General features: G+C 45.0%; 1 protein-coding gene across 4 annotated transcripts in view; it reads right to left on the reverse strand.

Annotated features, from left to right (window-relative positions):
- The window catches only part of LOC135905780 (glutamate receptor ionotropic, kainate 3-like), a 673,125-nt gene that overhangs the window by 50,750 nt on the left and 600,344 nt on the right, over positions 1-22,031 (reverse strand). For all 4 annotated transcript variants that reach the window (XM_070539667.1, XM_070539668.1, XM_070539669.1 and 1 more), the window contains 2 exons: positions 1,354-1,434; positions 376-710 (listed from right to left, as the gene is read on the reverse strand). In XM_070539667.1, the coding sequence (XP_070395768.1) occupies positions 376-710; positions 1,354-1,434 (416 nt within the window). The remainder of the gene's footprint in view (positions 1-375; positions 711-1,353; positions 1,435-22,031) is intronic.

Consider the following 22,031-nt stretch of genomic DNA (forward strand, 5'->3'; position numbering starts at 1 on the left):
TACCCTCATGCACAAGACGCGCAAGATCACGCAAGCATTTTGGCGATCTCTCCCGGGGGGGTGAGAACGCCCCTCCGCGCCAGGATCTTCGATCTCAAAGAGGTGCGACCGTAATGCCTAAAATACTTTTCTCGTATTTAACACTAAATCACCAGTGATTCTTCTTTTTTTCAGGCTCATGGGTTTAGAGAACCATCTCTTTCTTTCACTCACCTTATAGTTCGCTTCGCTCCCTTCTCCTGTGTGTGCGTAGCCAATCGGACGCCTTTCCCCGTTACCCTCCCTACCTTCCTGTCTTGGTATTCTACCCGTATTATCCCTTGTCCATGAATCTTCCGTCTCAAAGCCCTGTTTGACGGTGAAGCAGCCACTTGCCTGGGAAACACCTCGGTGCCCTGTTGGAGCAGCGAGCCGAGGATGAACCAGAGGCTGTCGAAGAGCGTGAAGCGGTTTCGCAGGGTCTGCGCCCGTCGGGTAGCTTTTGTGTAACCGGCGCAGGACGAGTAGCGTCGCGCAGCGGCCACCGACCTCGAAGAGCTGGCAGGCACCCACTCGGCCGCGCTGAGCCTCGACACGAAAGCCAACGCCAGCGACGAGGCCAGCGCTGCCGTGGCCGCGCAGAGCCAAAGCTCGCCAGTCCAGGGCCGAAGGAACTCGGGCCGATCGCGGAATTCACGGTCAATGTTGCGGTACAGAACGCCGAGGTCATTCTGCAAAGAATGCCGGAATAATGCAAGCAGTTAATGGTGCGGTCATAATCTGCACGACCGGGAACACAGTAGGCCGAGCCACTTGATACACGTGGGGCACCCTGAGGAGCAGATGGTACGCACTCGTAGTTTGTACGCTTAGCTTATCAACTGGCAGTAGACGCGCGAGCGCCACTGGGGAGGGCATTCGCTGAAACTCCTTAACGTATAAACCCAAAGAATGCCCTAATCGCTCACCAGAATGTTTCGCCCGTAAAGAGCAGCCGAGTGGTGTTCGCGCTAAAAAATATTGCACGTGTAAGCGAGAAAGACGTTGCGTCGAAGAAAGAGGCGCTGTTTCTGCACTCTCAAGCAAAAGTCTGAGAGTGCAGCTGGCGATATTAACGAAAATGCCTCACATTCATGGTTCAAGAAGGCACGTCCTTCAGACAGAAAGGTTAGTGGGCACTTGAGCAACACCTCTTAGCAACTGATTGACTGTTATTTCGGATAAAGTATCTGTAGTGACTACTCAGACACTGAAAATAACGTTTGGATTACTGGTTACATGAGAACGTTCTCATGTTACATGAGAAAATGGAAGCAGTGGAACCACCAGCAGTCACACTAAATGCGATATACCATACAAGAGTGCAATACTAACCTGCAGAAAGGGTGTGGTGAAATCGATGTACTCTAGGCGTTCTCGAGTTATAGTGATGTCGCCAATAGCCAGGTCGGCCTCCTAGAGACAACAAACGAATAAACACACAAAAGTTATGAAGATGTTCTGCTTATACCATTTACGTATACGGAAATTGCATTATCCCTTACATAGTTCTATTTAAACCATTTACCCTCATGTGCTACATTTTGTTAACTAATCATGGGCCAAGCTCATCGCATATATCGAAATAAGCAGACCAATGCTTTATCGCCAGATAAACTGTCACAATTAAACTCTTTCTGAAATACTCTAGTCTAAAATACGGTTGTTTTATCCGGATTCAAATATATAAATATGACATTTACTTCAAAAATGGTGTTCGCAATTCTTCGCGCTACATTAACATTATTCCTTCACAGAAACTTAGTGTTCTCTCCATTTTATTTCCTCCACGAGGTTTTAACCTTTGATCACATTTGCGACCTCTATTGTGACCTATTTCGTAAACACCTAAATACCAACGCACAAAAAGCAGAACTGTAGATTTTCACGCAAGGAAACAGACAGGCAATAATAGCCAGAAGCTGAGCTCATTGGCTAATCATGTCACCCCCGTCGATTATCATTCCATAGAACTAGCAAGTATACTTTTTCGTTTATTATTCAGAGGGACCTACAGCGAAACATTTTCATGGAAGTTAATGATATCAGCCTGCTAAATGCCGGGCTTGATACACCGGGTTAGGCGTTTGAAATGGGAAGAGGAGGTGAACAATACAGCAGAAGGCAAATGCAAAAAAAAGAAAGCAAAAGAACAAGGAATAAAAAAAATGTGGCCGAAACCACCGAAGCTGATTATCACAATCAGTAATAGTTTTCTTGTGTAACCTGCTGAATATCCACATTACATAAGTAAGCCACGATGCCTTGCAGGAACATCAGCAGATACACCAAGCGTCTATATTGCTGCCAACAACAGCTCTAAGCGACGCCCCGAAACAGTATATCTCGTTGTAATCACAGCACATCAGTAACATCGTAGCAGCACCCACTATTGACAATATCCTGGCGGCAATGGCCATTCATCAAGCGGCCGCGCTCGACGCGGAAACCTCTGTTGCGGGACATCCACCCGATCGATTCATTTTCCTGTCTCATTTCCCTTTATTGTCTGTGTCGATTTATTGTTCGTTTTCCCGTTATTAATTCTCTCCGCCTTGTGAGTTTCCACAGAACTAATACGTCAAACTCTTGCCTTTGCTTCGAGTTGTTGACAAATTCGACTTCGCCCTCGTATCTACTAGCCGCCTGGTTAGTTCAGATGGTAAAGCGGCTGCCCCGGAAAGGCGGTGGTCCCGGTTTCGAGTCCAGGAGCAGGACGAATTTCTCTTGAACTATGAGGCTTTTCTTGCGAGGAACCCGTATGGGTCTCCTTTGTAGCAATTACTACGATTGGGTGGATGTCTCATTTTCCCTTTATTAATTTACAGGGTCTTGCAATCTCCCAGCTGTGTTTGCAAATGTTTGGTTAGCAGCTACGCGTACCACTGGCCAGTGTGTGATTTACAGCGCAGATCGATATTACGAAACGGGAGCAGCCATCCGTAGGAGTGCTCGAAGTTTCCGCGACACAACACGTGTATTACAGCGAAGCAGAGCCTCACGATTTTTGCTGCAAAGCAATTTCACGGCGAGAAATGTGTAAAAGAAAGACATATGCGAGTATCTTACTCTATTCTCGCTATTCGTCTGGGATAGTGCAGCGCCTGGATTGAGACCCAAGTCCCCAGTTTGCAATTCAAATAGCATCACTGCATCTTCCTGTAGCGAACGCAAGCGGCAGGAGGAAGCAGCTGGCGCACAGGCCTTGCAATCTACGCGAGATGCATATAGATTTGCTTCCGCTTCCGCAGAAGCGCGCGAACCGGGTTAAAAAAGATAATATGAAAAGCTGCATGGACCTCCACACATGGGAAAATTTTCTACTTACATGTAGCAGGTGACAGTGCGAACAATGATGAATATATAAGCCTTTACCAAGAAGTGACGCACTGAATTTGAGAGAAAAAAAAACGTATTACAATAAAATTCAAGCTTACTATGATTGACGCAGGGTACCGGTATGCTTGGCAGAGATTTTAGCATTAACAACGGTTCAACACTTTTGAGAGAAGGAGACAGAGAAAGAGAGAGACAAAAAATATTCGACACACATTGGCTGGTAAGAGATTAGCAGGCGATCGAGCCCCTCGCTCCACTATCTTGCTGGTAATTCGCATTTTGGGTGATTCAGTGTATGTGGTCATGCAGAGATGATAATTCTGTGATTTTGACCTAAGTCAGCTGCCATAGGCAAGCATAAGTTGGATGAGCTGGATTTTGAAGGCGACGGGTGGCTACAGAGAGCCAGAGATTCAACTGTTGTATATGTTGTGTTAGCATGCCCCTTGTAGTGTTAGCACTATGATGGGGGTGTCCCTCGCCGTCCTGCAAGTTAAGATGTCTCTGATTGTTGTTACTAAAGGATTGCCCTTGCCTCATGTGTGCGAGTCACCATCTGGTTAGTTCACGTGGTGATATATATGAAAAGTATTGTGCCCAGCCGAAGTGGTCCGAGGATTGGATCACATGATCGGAGCCAACAAGCTACATCACAACATGTTGCAGTGGTTGCCTGGTCACGGTGGTATAAATCCAATGTGCATGCCGGCTGCTTTGCGGAAGCCACACAGTGCAATATTTGACGGGGTCGATTGAAACAACCGACTTCGAGGGAAAACACTGCGACTCTGAAGTCTATTAATATTGCATGGCGCTCACAAAGTTCTGCGTCATGGGATACAAAGCTTCAGTAAAAACTGCTTTACAAACTTGGATCCGCTTGCGAGGTAAAAATGCTACGAGGCCTCAATAGCAAAGACCAAGCATGCCTTTACCACATCAGGCCAAATGTGCGTTAGAGCAGCTACTTACAATGCAAACTTTAGTTATCAAACTCACAGATGCATTCAGTGTGCAGTGTTCCTGAAGGCTTACGTGACTGCAATTGTTATTATCCACATTGGCAAGCTTTTAAAGCGAATTTCATGGCGTTTGTTGGCCATCATGGGTCCTTGCGCCATAAACTTCCATACATCATCGTCATCATCATCGTCATTAGCAATATTGGAAGGCTTTGCTGCATTTGTACCACACAGCTCAAACTTGAAACTGAAATGCATTCGTAAATCGGGGAGATCGAAACGATGCTTGCGCATAGTGCGCAATAAAATTTCACCGAATACTTTTTTATATACTGCATGCCTCAATCATGTTTTATGAACACTTTAAGCGCGCGCGCACTTTTGTGGTTGTATGTGCCCTCTGTGTGTTTATGTGATCACTGTACATATCTATGACGTTTATCAGAAAACACGTCAAGTTGCATGCCAGACTATGAGTCACAGAAGTACCTCCAGCATTTTAATTCAAACATAACATCTCTCAGTGATGAGTTCCTATTATTATTACGTCTCTCTTTTCCTCTTTATACCAGAGAGAAGTTAATGCGCAGAAAAAGGCGCTCGCCTCAGGTTCCAGTCAAGAAGCAACAAGAGCTATTCAACTTCAACTTCCTCAGAAACGTGTATGTGTTTCCTTTGCAGGTTCGTGTTCCGTGGGAATGGATTTCAATTTTTCCTTTCCCAGCACTGAATACACATTGAGAATATCTGCAGAGCAAATTTGCTAAAGAAGTTACAAGCTCCACTTGCATCAGAGCCCTCCTTCTAAACCCTTACACGAGTTACCTGCACTGAGTGACGCTTTTGATTCCTCAGTCACGTTTCAGCCTTTCATTTCAGAGAATAATGCTAGACAAAATCAAAATTTAGTGATAATAAATGAGAGAGTGCTATAGGTTAAGTGGCGAAATAATAAATTAACCATAAAAGCCCCCACGCTCTCTGAAAAGTTACGACACAATAGATTTTTCCCTTGCATGTTGCTTTCCCTCGACAATGAGTGTCGATACGTCGCATCTAATCCTAAGGGGACATATTTAATATATTGCCGAGCGCCGTGCAAGGGAGAAGTCTCGCTATGCCAGCGTCGAAACTGCGCCTTTAACTTCCCTCTCGGCAGTTGCTTCGAGAGGGCGTGGAGTTTCGTCCCCCAGATTGCCCAGCGCACAAGAGCGCCTCTATATACACACAAGCTGAACCGGCTTACGTGACCGCTTCCCAACAAAACAGAGCTGTCGCTCCATGATGAAGTGCGCGGGCACTGAAGGGAAGCCATGTGACACCACCCACTTCACCTCCTTCCGTGGGGACAACAAAGTGCCGTCGACTCGCTGCAGCCGAGACAAACAAAGCGCCTGGTGTGGGTGGCGCTGTTCTTCCAAGCAGCAGGTACGCACAGACAAGAGCGTTTCCCGAGTCGAGAAAATTTCCTCCCAAACGCTTCCCGTCTTTCCTCCAGGGAACTTAGCGTGGGAGCGAGACGCGGAATCACGGCTTCGCGCGTGGAAATTTTGGAATGCGAGAGCTTCGCCCCACACCTGCGCAGCCTCCTTTCGCGTGGCCTACGCATCTGGATGTAGGTGGGAGTGAGTCCACCTATAAGATTGTATAGTCTCTAGAACTAAGCTTCACACAGGTATGCATTTTTTTTCTCAGCTGTTGGGGGCCTGGTAATTTTTCCAGCGCGAAGCGGCGGCTCCCACTGTAGAGTCTCGCTTTGAAGAAAGCTTTCTCGAGAAACGACGCAAATGCGCTGGGAAACCCTTGCGCTAATGTAGTACATTGTTCGGCGTGACTAATCCACGTGCTTAGGGCTGTCTCGGTACGATTTGCGCAGCCTATGATGCTGGCGTGAAAAACTACCCATGAGAACCTCATTGTCCCGCGGGACGAAGTGTGTAGCGAGTACAATAGGCTTTTGAGATCACAGGGTACTGTTTTTTTCTTTTTTGCATGGAGAACTGAGTTTGCCTATAGGAACCGGAGTGCCCGAAACTTTTTCTAAAGCACCCGGGACAATTCATTTGTTTAAACTGCTATGACTAGCTGTTACACGACTCACGCCTAGGAACCCGCGCTGGTAATCAAACCACGCTTCTGTCGGAACCCATACGTTGAATAGCGTAAATATACCAGCAGAAAAATATCTATGCGGCAAGTGCGTAGGATTGAAAGCTGTCTCACACGCGTTTTACGCCAGAGAAAGCAGCTAGCTCACCTTACCTTTGCCAGAGCATTGTTCTTTTTTCTGTCTTTCTTATAAGAGATAAATTACTCGACTGAATGACAGGCAGCTCAACGGGAGTGCCAGTTTTACCCAGGAACCAAGGCCGTACTTGATACGTTCACTAACATCAAAAGAGAAGTGTGTCTTTTCAAAAAGCTCGGCACATCCCAGGGCTTTACGCGTTCTTTCACACGACGTGTAGCATATAACTCCATGCAATTAAACTGGGTAGCAAGCTATACGCCATCTGCCTGCGCTGCGTAGGATAACTGGGAAGGTGTGGGTGCGTTCCCTTCGCGCAAGCGGACGCGGCTAGTTTCTGCAAGACGTGATGTAGCTCTTCAGACATCTTTCATTGGACATACAGAGGTGATGTGCGCCTGCAGAAGATGAACCACCAAGGAAAAGCCAAAGAGCATGTCAAAGTGAAGTTCGCGCCACCAGATTGATGCCGAGGGCAACTGTGCCGTAACGGCTAAAAGTTTATTGCGTCAGACACTGCACGTTTCGTGCCACTTTTTCTAATAAACTTTTGTGCTTTCCCGATTTGGCTTGTGCTCGCTCTTTTAAAAGTTGAGCTATGACAGCCGAGACATTACCTTTGTGGCAGTTTTCTATTGCCACAAGATCAAACGAAACAATGTTGTGCTGAGCCAAGTGATCGGTCACAGGACCTTAAGGTATTTTCGGGGGCAAATGGGCGAATTCGTACTCTTGCATCTCGAAAGCTGCAGCGGGAAAGAACGACAAACGAGACAGGAAACGAATGCCCTCTCATATTTTCCATCTTGTGCGTCGTTTTTTTTTTCCTTTTCTTTCGCTATTGCTTTTTTTCTTTGTTTCTCTGTTCCAGCATCCCAATTTTGCACATTACTTGTTGATCAATGCCGAGGCAACATTTTTCCTCAATTGGTAGGTAGGTAAGGTTAAATGAGGTTCAAGTGGATAGGTTGGAAGCAGTACGCCCCCGGCTACTTCATTTCACTTGTACGCAAAAAATAACTTTGGTTTACGCTAAAAGCAGCCAATAACAATAAAGAATAGGTGCACAGATGCTCACACTTAGAATAGTTAAAAAAAACATGAGATAAAAGGTGAGTCCTGCAGAAAATCGTCTGTAGTATTTCGCCGGCATGTTCTTATTTACAAAACAGCATTTTACTGCCCCTAAGGTTGCTCTTTGAAGGCGTCTAACTAGCCGCGTTACGAGTGTTATCCCGAAGCACAGTGGATTATTGCCCAGAGCACTAAGTTTAAAGCGCATCTGTTGCCTTTGCTGGACGTATATTGGGCAGTCCAGGAGCACATACGCCACGTCCTCGTCCGACAGTACACAGGAACACGGCGCCGAGCTTCCCCGATGAATTTCTGAAAGAAATTGTCGTGTGTATGCCACACCAAGATGAAAGCGGTGAAGCAACCTTTCCACACTTCGCGGTATCTTCCATGCATAGTGAACGTCAGCGCATGGTCTGCGGCTCACAAAATTGATCTTTTGAACTCTTTATTGAAACCTGGCGGAAACCGCTGCTTACTGAAGGAGAGACAGTCCAATGTTAAATGACTGTGTTTCTGGTGCCCCACATGAAGCACTATCTGAAGTGAGTGCCCGACCCTGTTGGACATTTAATGCACCAAATCACAGCAATACAAAACACTTGTTTAGGGCTAGTAAGCAGTATTTTTCGCTATCTACATATCTTCCTAATTTTTTTGTCGAAAGTGCGTTCGGGGACGACTGGGTAGGAATTAATGACGCTGACCTACTGGTGTCTCAGACTTCTATAGAAGACATATAAAAGAAGGCCTATATATATGATCGTTGGTTTTATGGATGCAACAGCATTTGTTAGAAAAAAAAAATTGGTTTGTTCGATTCAACTGTATTGTCATTTCGCAGGACCAAAAAAAAAAAAATGTTCCCGCTGCTATTAGAAAACTAGCGTGCCTGTAAGAAATGTGACATCAGAGTTCGTGAAGTGTTTGAAATTCTATCGCACTTCATAGTGGGTGCATTTACCCAGTTTTTAATACGTATAGGATGGCTCAAAAGTGGCCGTTAGAAAAGAACTATCAGTGAAGTGTTGATACTACTTCCTGAAGCCTCTTACGGGATTCCTATTAAAGGAATGTTTTTAAATGTGTAACTTGCCAAAGTTTACGCATATGTGGGTTTTACTCTGGATTCAAGCTCACCCTACCTAGCAATGAGATGTCTTCATGTCGACGAGATGCGTTTGAGTCAGGACTGCCAGCCTTCGATTGCGGCTGCCAATCCAAGAAATAACAATAATTTCTCGCATAATGCTTCCTATTTAGAGTGAAAGAAAAAGCCTAGGACAACGTTCATCGCTTTTGTTAGCTGCAACGATTAACGAGGAATGGTGCTGAATGCGGTACAGGGCTAGAGCCATCGCTTTAATGGACATCGCTGTGGTTGTTGAGGCAAACCTTTTGCGTCGAGTTTGGTTGGGAGCGCTATATTCTGCGAAATATTCTGCGTCACCCAAAGCAAACCTTAAACTCTCTTGGCATTACAGACACGCGCAGTGGTGATGACGCCATTTCTCTGGGGACGCAGAACGTTCGTGACCCCTTTCATAGAATTGCTACTTTTGCCAAAAACTAAAGGGTGCCCACAGCGCCTTCTATGTCGCGCTCCAAAAAGCTTTGCCAGCCGCCTCGCCTCGTGTGCTGGGGCTTTCACATGGGTCGACAAAGCAGCAAAAATAAACAGAAGTTTTCTAAACAACCAACAAGTTGTGGAGGGCTCAGCCTGCCAGGTGACCCTTCGGTTAGGAGGGCCATTGCTGCGAGAACTGTTTCATGACGCCGAGTACAGTCGACCTGGCTTGTTGATGCACGGGTGCACAACTTCCGGATCGGCATTTACATAAGAAAGGTATCGGGGAGCGCAAGCCGAACGCCATGCGGCATGCTTTATGCACAGCGACAGCCGAGCTGAAAGAACCAGTTGATGCGGGCGCGGCAGAAGAGAACTTGGGAAAGGTTTCGCCCGCGCGAATCGATGAAATGCTGGTCGGTCACAGCATTACCGACGAATTAAAAAAAAAGAAGAAAACATGCTGGAGAAATAGGTGGAACCAATCACGTAAGAATCGTGTACTACAATAGGTACCAAAATTTTATTGGTTGCGATGGTGGGGCACACTACCTACCCGACAGCGATTGCTGTAGTGGGGAGTAATTCCTAACGATCATGGTTCCCACAGCTGTTGGCAAAGCGGAAACAACTCGTCACGCGGTGTTTTATAGCGTGTAGCGAGGAAAGGCGTGTGGCCCGTCGTGAAGCGCTCATTCGGCGTCCGCGTATGTTCCGCGGTCGATGCGAATGGAATCGCTTCGCGCAAGTTGTCTTTATATACTGTCACCATGTTCGTGTTGTGGGGTTGGCACTGCTTAGCTTAAGACCAAAGAAAATCGGAGTGAGCCTCCTACACGGCACTACGGGAATACCGTTCAATTAAGGTGTGTTATCATACGGAACAAATTGCAGCGGACGGGAAAGGTGCCTTCCTCAGAACGCGGGGTACCATCTTTTTTCGATGAAAAGCCAGATGTACTTTCCAGTGTCGCCATTTTAAAATCACACCTCTTAAGGCTGGAAGCGAAGAAACTGATGGATTAAATCGAAGAAGTAAAGTCAGAAAATTAAGGCAGCATCACGTGTGTCCACTGTGCGCTTGAGTAAAGGCAGTAGATTTGACAACTTTTTTTTTTCTATTTTGCATGGGTGTCTATATTTTGCATGGGTGCCTGTGTTTTTTTACGCTTTCTTCTGCTGATTGATCCCCATATCTGATTCTCAATGACAGTGTGCGGAATGACAGAACAATTGTTTGTTTTACATGTAAGTATTAGCGGACACGGTTTTGCAAGTTGCGGTCACATGTGCACGAATTGTTATGAGTGCATCAATAAACTTACTGTGTAGTTCTTAATATGTTATCGCATCCTGGTCATACTGCGCATCCATCGTCCCTATCCAAGTTCGTATAGTCATTTGTCGGAATAATATTTTTCTAAACACATGCTCAAGGAGCGCTCGATCCGACCTAGACGTCTGCGGATTCCCAAACAGGCATATATATACCAAGTGCCACACGGTATGTACTCTCAAGTACATAAACCCACACTGGGTTTATGCCCATACATGTATACATACAGGAATTTTTCACCTAAATTCATCAACGTCTTATAAAGTTCAGGTGTGTCTTGCGAGAATGCAATCAACTTAGTACTGTTGACTGTTCTCTTCAGCAACTCAGAGTATTTTGTACTATGCAGTTAGTTAATGAGCAATAATAAAAAAAAACTAACTTTTGAAGTATTATTTTAAACGTGAAATAAACAAAGGGGAAGTTTAGAGCCATCCCCCTTGGTACACTAACGCTAATACAGTTGAAATTATACAAATGATTCCTGTCCCTGACAATAGCCGCTGTAGTTTTATTTTCCCGCAATGCAAAATGCTCTAGATTTGAAGAAAGTAGCATGTGACTAAGCACTTGCTCTTAGCGATATTTGTGCCCTCAAACATGATACCAACCAACGATCAATACTGGACGTAGAGCGGAGGCATGAATAGGCCGCAAGCAAATATGATAGGCGATGACCTCACTCGCCATCTCCAATACACTGCCATCCACCGCCAAATCATTCCCTCCCTTTACGGTGTCTGTCAACAGCAAAAAAACTTGCAGAGCTTGATGATTTGCCAAGCATTATTACCGCACCTCCCACGGCTCCATTTGGTCTATTGCTCTAACAGACAAATTATGTCGGTAAAACTGCAAGCCATGACCATTGTATTCGATCATTCTCCGTTGCTCAACTTCTCTTCATGCCTTTGGCTTGCATGCAGCATCGATAATTCGTTCATGGCACGTTTAGGGCATTAATGTCACTGCGCGTAAGCTACTAGTCAGGTGGTACTTGTTCGAATTCTTTTACTTGTTCGCTTTCTTTTGCAACTCGCAAAAATGAAACCCACAACAGCTATCATCACGGCAAGAAAGTATTTCCGAATAGGGGCTCTACAACTTCTTCATCCCAGATATTGCAGTGAAATAAATACGTGAAAACTTGTTTAAATCAGCATTGTTAATAATTACCTAAGCTCAAAGCAAAAACTAGCGTGATATATATATATATATATATATATATATATATATATATATATATATATATATATATATATATATATAAGAGCATTAACCATTATCTGAAGAACACTTATACCATTCGTAACTACCGTTCACTACGAAGCCAAGCATGCGTCGCATTACATGGATGTCAACCAACATTGAATCTGCTTAATTAAAACAAATCATTCTTGACACAGAGCAGCGTTGGTAGCGTCACCGTCAAACTAAGCGGATTGTCCCAGAAATCAGGTACTTCCTTGTTATGTGCATTTTAGTTCTCCACTGCGCATGCACTGCTCTCTCACTTGATTACCTCTAAACTCCATGGATACTACAGGTCTACTGGTGTTTGCACCACCTATCTTTTTCTTTTCTTTTGTGTTCTGTCTTTTTATTGAAGTGAATATTAGGGGAGGTTGGCGCCTTTATGCTGGCACCGGCTACTCCTTATCACTCGGCAAAGGAAACAAATTTGCGTAGAAAGGGAGAATGGCGACACGAAATATTTATTTATTTATTTGGTCATACTGTTAACCCTCCAGTGAGGGTCGTTACAGGGAGGGAAGAAGAACATATACATTTCATAAACACTTCAATGAGCAATCATGAATCAGAATTCAAAATTTGTACACCATTTCTCAAAAACATATCGACACCCATCTCAAATTGTTGCACATTCATACTCTCCAAATATGGCACTCAGTAGAACACTGGATGAATAAAAAATATACAGTCCAACAGTACATCAGTCGCAAAGTTCTGTGCATTAGTTCAGACCACGTACGCATATATAAAGTCAGATATCTTGTACAGCCTAAACGCACAACACATGTAATGCACTCCAAGTACAGTGCATTACATGTACTACAGAATTATACATATAGCGTAAAAGTTGCGATCACCACATAAACCAATTATGAACCACGGACAACGTTTGTGTTAGTCATTTAACGTATTCAGGTCATCTGATACCTAATGTTTTCCCAAAATGCATGTGTCCTCTAAAAACTTTTTCAGAGCAAGAAGCGCTCTTTTTTGGAGGGCGCTGTTGGCCATGGGCCAAGTATCTTTTTTAGAGTGAATGGTCTTCTGTCTAACATCAACAAATTTGCTTGCAGTATCCTTCTTTGTGAATCGTATTTCGTGTACTCGAGAAGAAGATGATTCACATCTTCGTCTGGATGCTGTATCTTGGCCTCACCTTAGCCATCACAAGTTACACAACGATGGGTAAAAGCATTGCGCCTAGAGACATTTCGGCAAGGCGTTATGGCCTCCACAGCGGCGGCATGCAGGCTTTGAGCTAAAAGTAAAGTAATATTTGCTACGCAGGAATGGCTCGACTGCATTAGAAAAGGTGTCGAGGGCTTGCTGCAAGAAAAAAAAAGAAAAACAGAAAACGACACCAGTCTTGTGCTAGCCTACAGAATCAGAACCCATTATCCAGAGAAACTCCATTTCGAGCAGCCGCAATAAAAATTTCAGTGGCTTTCAACCTTTCTTTTCGAGAAATACAGAATTGATACTATTGCTGGTCTTCCCAATAAAGTCTGGAAGCTGTGTCGCGTTTTATGCGCCACTTCTGAACGAGCCAAAAGCGAGAGTTTAGTAATCCCAATTTTCCGCGTTATCAACACACGCAATTGAAATGTTGGAGTGGCTACCAAGTCAATGTGGATGACAAGCAATGAACTTGCCAACCAATCCGCCCGTTTAGTCCATATAGAAGACCACTGCCTACTGATCCCGCCATCCAGGACAGATTCTCCAAGGCTACCTCGCATTGTTGACGCTTGAAGTGCGCGGCTTTGTATAGTGCCGTGGCTGGACCATGCCGGAGGCTTGTGGCGAGCTTCTGTAGCGTATTGCCTGGGGACAAGGCGTTGATCATTCCACAAACGAATGTAGCCGGGCAGTTCCCTTTTCACACGGTTTACATCCAAGAAAGGTTACCAGCAATCTTCACCAGGGCAATCCCAGGGTGAACTCAGACCATACTGAAAAGGCCAGGGGACTTGGCGGACCACTGTAATCTGCTTCACGGAGATCTCGGCAGGGAATGACGTCCTTGTGAGAGAGTTCAAAACCGTGCTGTTAGGACCGGGGATAGGTTGCGCGCCCCTGTCATGCAGCCTACTGGAGGTCACAGTACGGAAGTCGGAATATCTCGCAAGTCAGTCATGGGAAAGTCCGACGACCATTATAGTCCAGAGGTGCCTGAATGATGCGGATGGTGGTGCGTCCGTGTAATCCAGCTTGGGTGGAGACGCGGCCTCTCCATCTAAGCTCTCCCCGCCTCCTAGGGATGCGTCACTGGCCACGTGCGGGTGGAGTCGGATGCTCGCACGGCTAAGCGGGGGAGCTCATGCTGCAGCCTGGGATCGGAGGGCTGCGGTTGCAGAGAGGGGGGAAAATGCCCAAAGAGAAGGTTCCGCATTTGTGTGTATGGAAAACATTTCATACACACCTGATTATACGCGTTGGATTCAACCTTCAGCCTTCGACTTCCACCAAGACTTCCGCGAAGAGGCGTAACCAAAATTTGCCTGCAGTTTAGCCCTAGCATTCCCAACATTTTCTCAAAACATAAGTTTCATGAAGTTTTACGTTTTTTTTATTTCCTTTTATTTTTCAGACATATTTCCTTTTATTTTTCAGCCATATACCGTTTTTGAGCCTTTCCAACTTCGCTTTAAAAAGTTTCTTTATAAATTTGTTTGCAGTGCCCTGTATAAAGAAGGACAACGAACCATGAACGTTCTATCTTTCCGTGTCACAACGCAATATACCCGGACATAAAGAATAGTTTACGTTGCAATAACAGAATTAAACCCCGCATAGGCTTGGCAAAGTTCGAAGAGACTTTTTGCGACGCTATTGTTCCTCTACGCCGTGTTTCCGTACATCTTGATTCTTCGTCATTCTTAATTTCGAGCATCACCAGCGGGCTCGTTTGAAGCGCTGACCAGCGTGTGTTCATGGGGTGATTTGCAAAAGAGAAGATAAAGAGGCACCAAGACCGTGATCGCAGATCCTTGTTCAGAGCGTGCCTTCATTTTCACTGCGCGCGGTTGGCTTAGGCAGTGCGACTTCACGCCGCTAAAGAAGTCGTCGCGACCTACTCCAATCACGCGCGGCAAACTGAACGCGCGGTTGGAACGATCTCCGATCGCGCTGCAGGTCTCCCGTAAGTGTCCGCGTCTCACACGAGTCGTATATAGGGCCCTATAACGTAAAATTATTCCAATATGTTTTTATTCCAATCTACTGACGTCGAATTTGCGTAACCACTGGCGCAAGCATCGGGTGGTCACCCGCAGGTTTGGCTGAACAGACCAATCAAACGCTCTCCTCCTTCATAGGAAGTCACTTTTCTTTGCTTGAAAAATGAATAATATTGCCTACACTCAACAGCTTGTCTTAGCTAATTCGCTGAAAAGAGGCGAGCAGCACGATCAAGGGGAGAGGGATTCGATGGGGTCGAGCCAGTGCGCTGAAAATCGATCGCCGAATGAAGGGGGTGGTGACGGCGTCTGCGATTGGTCTGCTTCGCTTTATTTAGCTTGCGGCGACCCGTCGAAAATCGCGGCGGCATGCAACGGAAGGTTATGTTTGCCACTAAAACGGATCCTCAGCAAAGAACAGCTCGCCGAACGAAGGCGTAAACGTGCCGAAAGTGCTTGAAAACGTTATACAGCCGCGCAAAAAATTCTATTATAGGCAAATAAACCCATGCTCTCCGGCAGGTGCCAGTATCGAGTGCCTGAGCGATCGGCGGCCGCCATAATTTATTCCTTTCGGAACGGGGATGCCAGCGGCTATTCAAAAGAAAACTCAGTTTTGTTTGGCACATTAATGCACCTTTAACGCGTACCCGCCACTGTGACGGGGTGAGTTTTTGCGGTATTGTGAGGTCACGTGACAGGCAGGTGAATTGGGTGCAGCCCGAAAACTTTAGACGAATAGCCGAGGGATAATGGCGAAAAGGCATTGAATCAGAAATAACTATTTTTATTTTGTTTTGTCCAATCATGCATAATCAGTGTGTGCACGTCATATCATATGGGGAGCTACCGGGCTTTCGTGACGTCGCGTGACAGACAGGTAAAGTAAGGGCGGTCAAAAATAGTTTTTGACCAATCACGGAGAGCTGATTGCAGAATTGGAACAGTTTTACGTTATGGTGTCCACGCTGTGCGAGGCTTAATGTGCGGTGAAATGAGAGAGATGCAAGGCAATTAATAAAGGGTTCTTTTATTCAAATTGCTAGAGGGAAATTCGTCGCTACTATCTGAGCATCTATCTGAGCATCTATCTGAGCATCTACTATCTACTATCTGAGTGAGGGAAGGATGGGTACAGTACACTCACTTGCCCAAACTTCGCGCCTTTGTTTTCCATCAATAATCCCGTTATTTATTTAATTTACGTGAAGTTTGATTTACGGGAATAATTAGGCTCAATTGATGTATTAACCTAATGTTCCTCTACTGCCCTGGAACATTACAAACAAATAATATATTTCTTTGAAACATCAGCTATAGTGATCCTTGGTGAGCGTCACTTTCAACTGGCGGCCGTATCTAGCGGCATGCATGGCGGCAAGTTTCCAGAATAGAAGTGAGGTGTGCAGACAGGACACAAGACTAGAGAAGTGGACAACACGAACGCCGACTATGAACTGAAGGGAGCACTGAGGCGAAAAAAGAAAGACGACACAAAACTCATCTGCGCATGCTCAGGAATGGTAACACCACGTGTCAATCGGGTACACGTGCCGGTCTACGTGAGAGAACTCTTAAGGCACTTAATCTCTTCCTTATGTAAAGTAATCGAAGGCTGACTCACGCACACACTTCCACCATTATAGATATGCCATGCCTCTACCATAAGACGCGTATCTTCGTTCTTATGCCTGTACAATATCGCGCATTCATCTAACTCTGGCATGCAGTTACAATCTCGGCAATGTAGCGAAAGATTAGAAGGCGACCTACCGGTTAACGACCTTTTATGTTCCATTAGCCTCTTACGTAGTTACGTAGAGCTGGCTACAGCTAAGAGGAATTTTATAAACCACACCCCTACGACAGTCAGTAAAACTGTTGTTCTTATTGTGCTTCAGTGGACAAATATCTGTTCGTTTTTTGCCTTCTACCCGCTCCTTTCTATTCTGTATGGCAGCGCATATCTTACCTAGCTTATTGGGAGCAGTGAAAGCAACATTAACATCATATCTACTAGCAACTTTTTTAAGCCTGTGCGACATTGAATGAATATACGGAATAGCCACTACTCTTTTTTTGCTGTTACTGCTTTCTGTAATCTCGTCCATCCCTCTCGAAACCGACTTCTTTAGGCGCTCAGCCACAGTGGCCACCGCTACACTAGGATAACCTGCTTCTAATAGGCGCCGGACCTGCGCATTGAAACTGGCGGTCATTTTGTGCATGCAGGATCTGGTGAGGGAAGCCTTAAGGCACGACATGGCAATTCCGTTTTTTACTAATTTAGAATGCTTGGATTGAAAGTTTAGCAACGGCTTCGAAGATCTTGGGGAGTACTGCGAACAAACATGATTTTGTTCGAAGATCAAGGAAATGTCAAGAAACTGAATTACGCGTCGCTGAGGAAATTCCTTGGCAAACTTTAAGTCTCCCCCATAAAGTTTAAATTGCTCACTTACTGAGGCAGCAGCGGAATCGAATTCTTCCTTATTGCAGAAAATTAGGTAATCATGAACGTAACGGAATATCTTGATAACGCTATCACCCAAGGCTTTCTCTAAGCAGCGAATTTAAGGCTGGTGTCAAAAAGGAGCGTGCGACATCTCTGTGGAACAGCGAATTGAAAACAATAACGCCGTGATTGTCATTAACGTTTCATTTACCATCCGCGACTTGTGCTTCTCTTGCGCAGTACACGACCTGCCCAACTCTATTTCATCTTGCAAAGATTGACTATAATATCACCCACTTGAGTTTACTTTCCCGTTCCCACCACTTTAATCCTGTCTTTTAACTTTACGCCTAACATTTCGCTTTCCATCGCTCGTTGTGCGGCTCATAATCTCCTCTCAATCTTCTTTGTTGAGAGGAAGCTTTAGCTCGGGTCCGACTTCGATGCCGCTTATTTAAATATATGTTAACGCAAAAATATGTTTCTTAGATAATTGTTAGATATTTTGAAAATAAATTTGGTGCATTTGAGAAAAAGCGTTATATTCTATTGAATCTTGGAAGCGGAATATCAATTTAGGACCCACATATTTTGACATAAATTGCCGTAATTTGGTAGGGTTGAGAGAAACAAAAGCATGAAGCTTACATATATATAACTCTGCATCAACAACAGATATCGCAGTTCTCTAAACTACAATAGTTAAAACATCAAAAGGGGACAATTCTGATACATATTTGCAGCTTACGTATGTATGTTAGAGTGTTTACAAGGGTTTTGAAATATTCCTACAAACATATTAGCGATACTATTCACAGGAGAGTATAATATATCAATTTCGTGTACTTCAGATGTACTATTAAGTGCTTGCTTGGGGGGTTACAGAGTTGCAAACATGACAGTTTTGTTTTCTGCAAATTTCGGGCCTCCATTTAACTTGCATTTGGCAGGGGACATAACGGGGGCTAACAAATATAAACAAGACTGCACTTCTAGGCAGTAACGTTTGGCCATAGCAGGAACATCTTATCGCACGCTGAAAACATCCCATGCACAAGGTGGCCTAAATCTTGTACGTACCGGAATGAGCAGAAATACTACAGATGAGAAGGAAGTTCTCGAAATGTAGCATACGAGAAGGAGGACGAGGTGTGTTTTGGTCCGCCATCATAATTGTGACCCCGCTTGCTGTCTTGGTGCGACTAGTTTAGCCAAACCTCTTGTTCGGACATGTCCCCATAACAACGTAAAACAATTTCTTTTTAGTGAAGTTTGAGGAATTAAGCTACTGACTCAATGAATTGACAGAAAAAGAGCTTCTATTCAGCGCTCGCCTATTGTATAGGCGAGTTCGTTGGCGTTCAACCGATCAATATAAGAAATCTCACGGCGTCTATTGATTACCGTTGGGGCGTCGGATCGTCCGACAAATGATGTTAAAAAAGGAGGTTGTTTTCCGGAGCAGGGTTGGTATTTTCGTCTCGAGCACTTCACTCCTAGGGACCCGAAACGCCAACACAATACAAACGAAGGTTGCCCGGGTTAGACCGAAGAAAGCGGTCGACATACTGAAATCGTGAAACCGCGCCAAGGTCTATTAAAGCAGCATTCTTCGTGCTTTCACCTTCAACTTACTCATAATTGACGTACACATGCGGTTTGGTCATGTGGGCCAGTCTCTTTCCAGAGTTTTAGCCGTAGGGTGTAGCTCGCTTGACGCCCAACGATATTTGGCATTGCTGGAGTATTACTGGTATATTGCAGCGATTGTTACTATGTTAGTTACTTTAGTGGACAGGGGTAAATACCATCAACTCCATTATTTCTGGTGGTGCCAAAGCATACTTTGTCATGGTTCCCAGAATGGCCTACTCAGTTCATCCTCAGTCTAGCTGTACGCCCATAAAGTCCGGATATGCCCTCCTAGAGGCATTGCATGCAGATGCACGCGAACAGAAGAGAGCAATCATAACGCAATGATCAACTAGAAGTAGGAAAAATAGATTAAACGAATCCACTTGTGCGACAAAGAGTCAGTCGCTGCGCCACGAATTCGAGCAGAGAGCGATGGAAAGGCTTTGTTTAATTACACAGTGAAACGCTACCTGTGAAAACCTAACTTCTGTTGATTGCCACCTTTGTGATATGCCTTAAGCTATAGAGCGCTGCTTCATTAGCTGTAAAAAGTCGATATTGCGTTAGAATGTGCTGTAATAACTTTCAATGTAGACTTTGCATTGAATCAGCATCTTTGATTCCATCGCATGAAGATGCCGTGCCATTTCGCATGTTTTAGCTAATTGGACTAAAATAATGTATGGAAGGCGCGCATGTTGGATCGAAATCCTGGGCCCATTGTTTCTTGTAAATTTCAGACTGCTCAAATGATTGGTCACTTGTAGGACATGTGTAACCTACCATAATTTAAACCGGATTTTTAACACATCTTGAACAGCTGCCTGTCGTTGCCACTCTTTTAAGTACACAAATGCTTGTACTTTTGTTTTTATGTACACATAGTGTATATATAGTGCTTTGTAGGTTTTGCTGAGACCATTGCTGTGCACTGTGTTGGATAGTACTCGTACAGTTACTGCATGCAACATTACACTTAACAAAATAAGTGCCATGTAAGAAAAAAAAAAGAAAAAAAGGCGAAGAGTAGGGGTGCTACAATTGAGAAACCCGTGTGACGCGGATGCGATTCCATCCAGCACCGGAAACATTTAAAGGATGTTTCTTTTCATTGGCAGACGCCGTGAACAAGGTTTGGCCCTCATTTTCTGCCTGGGCTACCTTCGGCATCGGCTCAAAGTGAAGGCAGCGTAAAATGTATTACGTATACCTATGTGGTCACACACGTGCGGAAATATGCGATCCGAAGCGGCAGTCGAAAATTCCATATTACCAGCCAGTTCCCTGAATGGTACAAAAAATCTTGCACGGGCCTTGATACAATCCTTTAATAGGTGTGAACCAAACCTTCGCACTAGTTTATTCTGAATAAGAAAAACCGTGCGACAGGTGGCCCCACCTAGCGACTTCGCCAGTGCCAGCGAATAAATTTGCAAGTTTACCGCTCAAGCAATACGCGCTTCCAAAAATTTAATAATAGCTATCATTAAAAACAACAAAAATAGGAAGGTCCGGTTGCGCCGCCTCACGTGCAAGCGCCCCCCCCCCTCCTGCCCTAACCTTCTCCCGGAGACTTGCGCGAGACGGAAGGCGGCGCGCTTCGCCCCTCTTTCCGCCGTTGAGTGCTCTAGATCGAGCCGCGTTCGCCGGCTCACGCTCACACGCTTACACTCGCACATGTAGCATAAGGCACGCGATGACGCTTTTATCGCCTGCGCACATTATACGGCACCTCACGGCAACAGCGACGCCGACGGCAGAAATACGCCTGGAGTGCCGATATAAGTGCTATTCCAGCAAAAATTATTGCACCTGGAGTGTGTACAGAAGAACTTCAGTTTGGCCTAGTTGGTATTTACTGCAAATCATATGGACCGCAAAAAAGACGGGGACATAGGAAGTAGACGGGGACATAGGAGTTCTTCCTATGTCCCCGTCTTTTTTGCGGTCAATATGATTTGGAGTGTGTACGTCGTTCAAAATGAACAAAGTATAATGAGAGCTTGCAACTATTAGTGCAGTAATAATAAAGACTTTGATGGAAGATCAAATGGGCGAACGCGTCAGGAGTCTTGATGACAGCGATTTCGATTCCACAGCTACTTTTTTTTTTTGCGGCCTGCGCAATCCCCAGAATGAAAAACTTAAAAAGGCCTAGAAAAGCTTTCAAGCATTCGGGCTTTTAGTGAGGCACCCGCTTGCTCGAAGAAAAACAAAACGTTTTGACGTCTGGATAATCAGATACGATTTTTTGTGAGGTTCTGGCACGTCAAGCTTCCATGCGATGGTTTTTCTCTGTCTGTGTGTATGTGTGTGAGGCGACTTACAGATACTCGGGCATGATCGATTTCAAATTAGGCTCTCTGTCGTGAAGGAAAAGTGGCAGCCTTTCCAAACAAAATGATCCGGAGAGGCATGTTCGAGAACACACACTGTCGGAGGAAAGTTCACTCTTAGGATATTATGGGGGATTGCCGAAGGAGATAAGGCTCACACCTGCCACCTCAGTCAATGGATACACAGCAGAAAGGTTTACGCTGATCCCCATAGCTTCGCGTTTTGTCGCGGAAGTTACTGCCGGAAGCGAGTTAATGTCCCCTTACAACGGCTATTGCTTGAGCGCTAAGTAAAAGCACGTCCTGCTGGCGAAAACAAGTAGTGTGCGCAGACGATAAGCGCGCAGTCGCTGGCTCCACAGTTGGTAAAAGTTACTTTGTTTAACGTGAGTGAGTCATATGGCTTCAACGAATAACTGAAACAGTTACATTAGTTACAAAACAACAAATGCGGTCTATGAGAAGTATACACTTTGCGACAGGCGTACAGCGTGGTGGTAGCTCACTGCCGGTGGAGATGACCCGCTTAACGCGACACCACGGATTTTATTCTTGGCTGTGGAGGCCGTATATCTTTGAGCTCGAATGCAAGAATGCTCATGGACAGTATTTAGCGCAATGCTTTGTT

Source organism: Dermacentor albipictus, chromosome 5 (genome assembly GCF_038994185.2).
Source record: "Dermacentor albipictus isolate Rhodes 1998 colony chromosome 5, USDA_Dalb.pri_finalv2, whole genome shotgun sequence".
Taxonomy (NCBI): domain Eukaryota; kingdom Metazoa; phylum Arthropoda; class Arachnida; order Ixodida; family Ixodidae; genus Dermacentor; species Dermacentor albipictus.